The sequence below is a fragment of the Monopterus albus genome, unplaced genomic scaffold (genome assembly GCF_001952655.1).
Source record: "Monopterus albus unplaced genomic scaffold, M_albus_1.0 scaffold47.1, whole genome shotgun sequence".
In the NCBI taxonomy this organism is placed as follows: domain Eukaryota; kingdom Metazoa; phylum Chordata; class Actinopteri; order Synbranchiformes; family Synbranchidae; genus Monopterus; species Monopterus albus.
In genome coordinates this window covers 348,997-357,170 of record NW_018127927.1, presented here as the reverse complement: position 1 = coordinate 357,170, position 8,174 = coordinate 348,997, and the positions used below count along the sequence as shown (strand labels likewise).

The 8,174-nt window shown below is 39.7% G+C and overlaps 4 protein-coding genes across 8 annotated transcripts in view; 3 read left to right on the top strand and 1 right to left on the bottom strand.

Moving 5' to 3' along the window:
- pigl (phosphatidylinositol glycan anchor biosynthesis, class L) overlaps positions 1 to 1,195 on the top strand; it is an 18,809-nt gene extending 17,614 nt beyond the window's left edge. For all 4 annotated transcript variants that reach the window (XM_020600477.1, XM_020600476.1, XM_020600474.1 and 1 more), the window contains 2 exons: positions 469 to 657; positions 1,119 to 1,195. In XM_020600477.1, the coding sequence (XP_020456133.1) occupies positions 469 to 597 (129 nt within the window). In that variant the 3' untranslated portion in view covers positions 598 to 657; positions 1,119 to 1,195. The remainder of the gene's footprint in view (positions 1 to 468; positions 658 to 1,118) is intronic.
- cenpv (centromere protein V) lies at positions 664 to 3,612 on the bottom strand. Of its 2 annotated transcripts, none has more exons than XM_020600479.1 (6): positions 3,340 to 3,612; positions 2,221 to 2,359; positions 2,042 to 2,134; positions 1,715 to 1,784; positions 1,527 to 1,641; positions 664 to 1,238 (listed from the first exon to the last, which is right to left on the bottom strand). In XM_020600479.1, the coding sequence occupies exons 3-6, from the start codon at positions 2,131 to 2,133 to the stop codon at positions 1,084 to 1,086; spliced, it is 432 nt and encodes a 143-aa protein (XP_020456135.1). In that variant the 5' UTR covers position 2,134; positions 2,221 to 2,359; positions 3,340 to 3,612; the 3' UTR covers positions 664 to 1,083. The 2 variants fall into 2 exon arrangements, with proteins under 2 accessions (XP_020456135.1, XP_020456134.1); XM_020600478.1 differs by having other exon boundaries at positions 2,264 to 2,359.
- A 76-nt stretch (positions 3,613 to 3,688) lies between these two features.
- On the top strand, positions 3,689 to 5,445 carry LOC109960399 (polyubiquitin-B). Its single transcript, XM_020600473.1, has 2 exons — positions 3,689 to 3,776; positions 4,404 to 5,445. The coding sequence occupies exon 2, from the start codon at positions 4,406 to 4,408 to the stop codon at positions 5,327 to 5,329; it is 924 nt and encodes a 307-aa protein (XP_020456129.1). The 5' UTR covers positions 3,689 to 3,776; positions 4,404 to 4,405; the 3' UTR covers positions 5,330 to 5,445.
- A 1,810-nt stretch (positions 5,446 to 7,255) lies between these two features.
- p2rx5 (purinergic receptor P2X, ligand-gated ion channel, 5) overlaps positions 7,256 to 8,174 on the top strand; it is a 10,647-nt gene continuing 9,728 nt past the window's right edge. Inside the window, exon 1 of the mRNA XM_020600480.1 lies at positions 7,256 to 7,412. Within this exon, the coding sequence (XP_020456136.1) occupies positions 7,282 to 7,412 (131 nt within the window). The 5' untranslated portion in view covers positions 7,256 to 7,281. The remainder of the gene's footprint in view (positions 7,413 to 8,174) is intronic.

Here is an 8,174-nt window from a genome sequence, read left to right as displayed (position 1 = left end):
TTTTTTTTTTTTTTTTTTTTTTTTTTTTTTTACTGTTTATTGTGCCTTTTACTCAAAGTGGCTTTTGTCCAGTCATTCTATCATAAAGGCCTGATTGATGGAGAGCTGCTGAGATGGTCATCCTTCCGGCAGGTTCTCCCATCTCTGCATTGGACTTCTGAAAGTCTGTCTGAGTGGCCACTGGGTTCTAGCTCACCTCTGGCAAACATCAGTTTTATCCACTTATAATAACACAAAGTGTGTAAAAGTGAAGGAGTCTGAATACTTTCTGAAACCACTGTGTGAGTGAGTGGAGATAAAATTACAAAACAGATGCTACCATAAGTTGAGGAACTGAGAATTGAAAGTTTGCCTCAGCAAGCTAATACATAAAGAAATAAATATATTCAGGCTAAGCATCACATTTTGACCACTAAGCTGAGATCTCACCAGATTATGGGTTATATAATCAGTCCCTTTTCTTGTCAGGCTGCCATGCTTTGTCATCGCTCTCAACTCCTGTGGTTTCGTTACCTGTACATCACCTTCTCATGCTACATGTTCATAAACACATTCCAAATGATCCCTCAAGAACCAAAGAACTTGAAGATCTATTAAAAGTGTGTGCTATCTGGTGTACTACTAGATGTCCCACTGCCTGACTACTCAAATACAGTGGTAGGAGTGAAATTACTAGCTGTTTACACATTTAATGAGCCATGTTGCACTTAAGGTGAATACAGATTTCTTAGATACTTTAATGGCTAAAGTAGCCTGAATACTTTTTCCTAAGCATTTTCTATGAATAAAGCTGACTACAATTTTGAAATAACAATAACTGAAACACTTAGTTCCTTTTGCTGCAGAAATGTCTTTATTGTTTTCAGTCATTATGTATAAAACAAAACAATGGTTTGAATTGTTTGGGGAGCTGCTTGATAATACTGTACAATATTTATGGGGTACTATTGCTACTGATTAAAAAAAACAGTGGTTCTTATTCATACAGTTGTGTTACTTTGTTTCTCTTAGCTGCATTTCTCCTGCAGGTTGTGACATGCCTCTGATGGTCCTGTGAGCTTGCATGCTATTCATACAGCTGTGTTACTTTGTTCCTCTTAGCTGCATTTCTCCTGCAGGTTGTGACATGCCTCTGATGGTCTTGTGAGCTTGCATGCTTTCTTCCCACTTCTCTCCACAAAAATTCTCCACTGTGACACTACGCACAGTCCCTGGATCCAAACAGTGTGGAGAAACACCTGGGGAGAAACAACAGCAACAAAGGACTGTTTAGTAATTTTAATATAACAATACAACCCATTTTTCCGGCACACTTCAGTGAAATCTTGACTTTGCCACTTCAGGAATGCTAAGTATTCCTAGTTCATTATTTTCCTGATATCATTGTTAGATCATTCATTGTGAACATACATTTCTGCTTTTTAAACACACTATAAAAGTATAGTATTAAAAAGCAGACAGTGTTGGTTAGTTTGGAGTCAACATAACAATGTGAGTGACTTGTGACAACAGGTTGGTAGTCGTACCATATCCATCGGGGTTGGAGCGTGGAGTGTAGAAACTCTGAACTCCACAGATTTTACAGAAAGTATGTTGAGCAACATGGGTGTTAAATGTGTATGTGGTGAGATCATCCAAGCCCTGGAAAGAAAAAAACATTCACTTGAAATGTTCTAATGATTTTTAAGTTAACTTGTGAAGCATAGTTTCTTACCTCTAAGAGTGTGAAGTAACTTTTTGGAACAATAAAATGATGGTTTTGTTTCTTTGTGCAAATGCTACAGCTGGAGAAACAAGCATATATCAGTTTATATTTGCTAAAAAAGTGTACAAACAGCAAATCAGTGTTTCAAATCCACTTAGCATGATGATAACTTGTGTGGGTTTCCTTTTAAATACCCAAACATAAAATTGTAGCTTCTCTGTCAGAATTACAATTTTGACAATGGCTACCTGTTAAATTTACATTTAAAATAAAATATCTTAATTTCATTGTTTACATACAATTATGAAACTGTATCACTGGTTTAATTATCCATACTTGCAGTGAAAAACATGGAGGTCTGGGGAACTCAGGACTTCAAATCTAACAGCCCCACAGTGGCAGCCGCCTGTATGTTTTACAAACTCCATTCTGTAGGAATGAAGAAAATCAGAAACCATCATGTTACTGTAAATACATATGTTCATATTTTAGTATTCTGGGATGGCAAACCTTACTTTAGTTTGATGTTGACAAGTATAAGCACAGTTACATATTTACCCAGCTACTTCATCAAGCTCTGGTGAAACCAGTGTGATGTGTTTGTTGTGAAACCTGCTGACATGGAACTGGGTGTCCCTCCCAGTTTCAGCAGTGCTGCCAAAGAAAGCACAGATGACCTTAATCACCTGATGCACTGACAAAGAGTAATTTACACAGAAAGCTATTAACTATTGATGTCACTGAATATGTCAATTCAATTTAAAGGTGGGTCCCGCTAATGAAAGCCAGTCATGTTTGTTGTCCTGAGCCATGGACACTTTTATTTCATGTGATGCAAAACCTGTGTCAGCTTCCACAGTGCTCAGTACCTGTTTCCTGAAAGGCTGTTTTTCCTGGAACACTTTGAGAGAGCGTATAATTACAAGCAAGGGGCAGGGCAGAGTACAGTGGACTTGCACAAACGCATTCCTCAGAGACTGAACTAGTTCAGCCAGCCCTGGCTTGATGCATCATGGATGTTGGGTATCATATGACAGGATGCTGGAGGGGTGGGGTGGGGTGGTGACCCAGATAAATAAATTAGGACTCTCTGAACTGTATCAAAGCTATGACCCAAAAATAGAAACCCAGTACACAACCCCATCTGAGCTGTTGCTCTCTGACTTAATTTAGTTTACAGGGCCATAAAATGTCTTAAACTATGGTAAGTGCTAAAAATGGGAAGTCAAATCACTGGTCAGTACTTGCCAGTTAACAGAAAACTGTCACTATCTTGCTATCAGTTTATGTTCATGGCTAAAAAGTGCCCTTGCCTCATAATCTGTATAAGCCGATTTCTCTATTAAATGACATACTTTACAATGGTGTTGGCTGTAAACATAAATGTATTCTTTATTTAATTAGTATAGTGTAATCATTAAACCTAATATGCATAAGGACTGCAAATGAAAGACATAATGTAGCTAAAAAAGACCAGTTGGCAGTGTTAACTCTTTTACCAAGCACGTGTCCATTAGAAAACTGAACAAAGTCCACGTGTATGTAATACCAGACCACACTGTCATGACCTTCTTTTTCACAAGACTTTGCCTACATTGTCTCATATCATAACTTAGTCATCAAATATTACTTACTGTTGCACGGCAACCAATCGCTGGTCAAAAAAACAAATGTGTCATCCAATGAAACGCTCGGGGAAGATTCCCGTTGCTGTGGGGTAGTTCTCGCAAATTCTGCAGCTAGAACCGCAGTGTAGTGAGATATTATTCCGCCGTGCAGGATATGTGAAAAACATCGTTTTCAGGCATACTGTTTTGACTAAATATTTAGGTTTGTGGGTAAATATATAGTCATCACACAGAACAATCTAATAAAAAATAAATTTTGTATGTTCACATAATGCAAATCGGAGCAGTGGGAACTACTTTCAAATGCGGACGGATATTGCATATGATGTATGGCACTCCAGTATATAATGTGGTGCTGGCCGGAGACGTGTAGTTCTTTAGCGGAAATCTGAGAAGATTGAAGTCGTATCAAGCTCTAATTTTTCAACTGCGCTTTTTTTATTGTGAGTACTAGTTATCGGCTGTTTCTTTTCTGTGTTATCTGTAGTTAAATTGTTAATACAGATGATGTTTTAGCAGCTTGTTTGGTGACCAATATCATGTATTCCATCTTCGGCTAAGAGAAATGTTAAGTCCTGTTTATGTTTAGCTACGTTACTGTTTGTGATAAATATTGTTTTTAGTACGCACTGAAGTTTGACGGAGAAACAACCTGTAATTTTGATAGCGCTAAAACAAAGCCGTGATTAGCTAAAAGTAGCAACAGCAATGACTCATCAATTTCAGTAGCGTTTAATGGCGCTTGACGTTTGCTGAACAAAGGGAAGGTCGTTGGGATCTCAAAATGGCGCACGAACTCGAATGGCGGCCCTTCATTGTGTCATATGACGATTTTACATACATACATAAATGAGTTTTTTTCTTAAGCGTGTGTGTGAGAGAGAGAGACACACACACACAGACAGAGAGAGAGAGAGAGACTTGGTTATTTAAGCTAACTTTAAAATATGTTTTCCCCAAGTCTGTATGGAGAGTTCTTGGCTGAAACATGACCTTTAAATGGCACATAATACTGAAATTGGTTCCTGGTTAATGTTTTTTTTTAATTTATTTATTTTTATTTTGCTTAGGTATGAACATGCAGATCTTTGTGAAAACCCTCACTGGCAAGACCATCACCCTGGAGGTCGAGCCCAGCGACACCATTGAGAACGTCAAGGCTAAGATCCAGGACAAGGAAGGCATTCCCCCTGACCAGCAGAGGCTGATCTTTGCTGGCAAGCAACTGGAAGATGGCCGCACCCTCTCCGACTACAACATCCAGAAAGAGTCCACCCTCCATCTTGTCCTGCGTCTGAGGGGTGGCATGCAGATCTTCGTTAAGACCCTCACTGGCAAGACCATCACCCTGGAGGTCGAGCCTAGCGACACCATTGAGAACGTCAAGGCTAAGATCCAGGACAAGGAAGGCATTCCCCCTGACCAGCAGAGGCTGATCTTTGCTGGCAAGCAGCTGGAAGATGGCCGCACCCTCTCCGACTACAACATCCAGAAAGAGTCCACCCTCCATCTTGTCCTGCGTCTGAGGGGTGGCATGCAGATCTTCGTTAAGACCCTCACTGGCAAGACCATCACCCTGGAGGTCGAGCCTAGCGACACCATTGAGAACGTCAAGGCTAAGATCCAGGACAAGGAAGGCATTCCCCCTGACCAGCAGAGGCTGATCTTTGCTGGCAAGCAGCTGGAAGATGGCCGCACCCTCTCCGATTACAACATCCAGAAAGAGTCCACCCTCCATCTTGTCCTGCGTCTGAGGGGTGGCATGCAGATCTTCGTTAAGACCCTCACTGGCAAGACCATCACCCTGGAGGTTGAGCCCAGCGACACCATTGAGAATGTCAAGGCTAAGATCCAGGACAAGGAAGGCATTCCCCCTGACCAGCAGAGGCTGATCTTTGCTGGCAAGCAGCTGGAAGATGGCCGCACCCTCTCCGACTACAACATCCAGAAAGAGTCCACCCTCCATCTTGTCCTGCGTCTGAGGGGTGGGCAGTAAACTCATCTAGATTCTATGTTTTGAAGGTTCTCTCACAATGTTCTGTGAATTACATGTTGTATTGGTGAGTTAATGAAGTATGGTGTTTTAACCTTAAAAAAAAAAAAAAAAAAAAATGCAAGTCACTTAATAAAGGATTGAACTTTAACTTTCTGGTGCTGTTCATTCTTGGTACCAAACTACAGTTGCTTTTATATTGTGAAAGCTAACTGAATAAAAATCTTGGTCTCCATAAAAGTAAGCAGAAATGGTGGAAGTCAAATATTTTGGTTATAATAGGAATAAAGTAAAGGCATACTTCAGCCTTATGTTTGTGAAGGACTTTTCAGCTGCTTCGGTAAGGGCAGCCATTTCATGAGGCGTGTTTTAGGGATTATGACGGTGTTTTAAACTGCCAAATTGTTAAATGGGGGTGGGGAAGTAATTGGCTTTTTAACTACCACATGTTGGAGAAATGACACCTGCAGGACTGAATGTTTTGCATTCTAATAAAGGCAAGATTTGTTTCTAAGCAGTTGCATGCAGTGATCTGGTCTACATCAGTCATGATCTTACTGAAAGGTGGTGTTTTGTAGTCCTTACGTTTGCAAAAATTAGGTGCTGAAGAAAATGGCAATTCCACTGCCCATACTGTTAAATGTGGGTAACATAATTTTGTAATCAAAATCATGTGACAAGTAAAGCAGGTTTAGAGATAATGCTTCGTAGTTAATGTGCTGCACAAAGCCAGCACATTGTGTTAACCAGTATATATGTGAATACATTTTGGGAAATTAAAGGACAAGTTGGTTTTAATCTATAGCAAGTAAATTGCAAATTTTAAGTACTAGTCAACTGAGCCCAAAACTGTACATCCTCTAGTTCATGTTGCATTAAATGTTTTAATTTTTAATTATTTTAATGCTGAGATTCCAGTAGTCTGGTCTGTACATTTAATAGACTTTCAACAGTATGGCCAACTGTGAATCAGTTGAAAGGAGGTTGATAGCAGGAGGTAAGTTCTGAGTAGAGTTTTTGTGACTGTTGAAGTAGTTTGTATTCACGAGGACGAGGATATGGTGCCAACTATTCTTGACCAAAGGGTCGACCGGTTACACCAAGAAAAGATGAGGTTAAAAAACTAGTAGATTTTCAATCAATATGTTCAAAATGAGATTTGGCATCTGATGGATGAGGAGGCATCCCTCTCTTGACAACAGCCAGAAGGAGTTCACATGGATTGATGTAAAGTACTTTAGCTGTGGTTTTATTAACTTTAACAGTGGTTTTAATTTAGTTATTTAGATGACTTTGTATTATGCTCCTAGAAAGCACAGTATTTGAGAAATCAATCCTGACAAGAGACAAAGGTTGCTCAAATGTCTTCTGAAAGTCTCAGGTTTGACATCCATAACTTCAGTTGAAGCCTACCAGAATGTTAGAAGAACTCAAATGTTGGTGACATAACACAGCGTGCCCACTAGAGGTCACTAGCCTACTAGTACATCTGTAGTTGTGTTCTTCCTGTCCTGTTGTACATGATTGAAGTTTTCGGGCACTAGAAGTAAAATTAGTATGCTTTCCAAAACAATGCAATGAATAGTTTTTGTCAGTTAACTTCATACAAAGTGCAATAAAAAAATAAAAATAAAAAAAAAACTTGATTTAGTGTGACTACCCTTTATCTGTAAAATGGCACCACATTTGTCAGGTAGGTTATTCCCAGCAGCTGGTAGAACTTGCCACAGCTCTTCTGTCTGTGTCTTGTCTCTTCATGTAATCCCAGACTGACAACAGAAAAACACTGAACAAGAAAGAAGGAGGGGGGAAAAAAACAGCTGTCAGTCATTAGGGCAAACTGTGCTGGTGGTTGGCTGTCCCTCTCTCAATAGGTTTGCCCATTGGACAACAAGTAAACCAGTCCTATATATGAGCTGGGAGCTGCTCTCACTCAGCTTCACTGTGCAGGAGGAATGGCAGGTTGGGGAGGCTTCTTCTTTTCTGTCCTCAATTACAAGACAGAGAAATATGTCATTGCTGAAAACAAGAGAATCGGAGTATTATTTAGACTCTATCAGCTGGCAGTGCTGGGGTACATAATCGGGTGAGGTGGTATGCATGTCCCCTTTTTCAAGCATGGAGGTTTTATTAAGTGATTCACAAAGTTAAAAATAGCTGAGCTTGTCAAAGGTTATAACTTTGCTGGTGTTAAAGTGGAAGTGCCACATGGATTTTCACTTTTGGAAAATGTTTTCTTTCTTGAAAAGGGTTTGTGGTGAATTTGTTAATGTCTCAAAGTAGTGTAGAGAGGGGAGCTTACTCTATCCTACCCCTCACTGTACGATGTCATGCTGATGTAGCCTACGTAAGAGATATAGGATATATATGAAACCAAACAGATACCTGGGATAGCCTAGTTTGGGAAGTGTTATCTGGTTTATCGTCACTTGTTTATAAAAGTTAAGATGAGAAAGTTTGTGGTTGCAGTGTGACTGATGCAGGGTGGTTATAAAATTATACTTGGCTCTATATGGTATGTAGTGTAGCTAAGGGAGAGCTGCTCATGTGTACTGATTTTATTGCCATGTCACATCTGAGACTTTGTGGTACTATGGTGCATTTCACTCATTAGATGCTGCTGTCATCCCAGGTACAGTGCCTTGCGAAAGTATTCGGCCCCCTTGAACTTTGTGACCTTTTGCCACATTTCAGGCTTCAAACATAAAGATATAAAACTGTAATTTTTTGTGAAGAATCAACAACAAGTGGGACACAATCATGAAGTGGAACGAAATTTATTGGATATTTCAAACTTTTTTAACAAATAAAAAACTGAAAAATTCGGCGTGCAAAATTATTCAGCCCC

Bases quoted from the DNA above. Each gene is read 5' to 3' on its own strand.
- cenpv (XM_020600479.1), bottom strand. From the start codon at position 2,133: ATGGAGTTTGTAAAACATACAGGCGGCTGCCACTGTGGGGCTGTTAGA. The intron at 1,785-2,041 runs GTATGGATAATT...TTGTTTCTCCAG, and splicing joins CTCCATGTTTTTCACTGCAA to CTGTAGCATTTGCACAAAGA. The intron at 1,239-1,526 runs GTACGACTACCA...GTTTCTCCCCAG, and splicing joins CTCCAACCCCGATGGATATG to GTGTTTCTCCACACTGTTTG.
- LOC109960399 (XM_020600473.1), top strand. From the start codon at position 4,406: ATGAACATGCAGATCTTTGTGAAAACCCTCACTGGCAAGACCATCACC.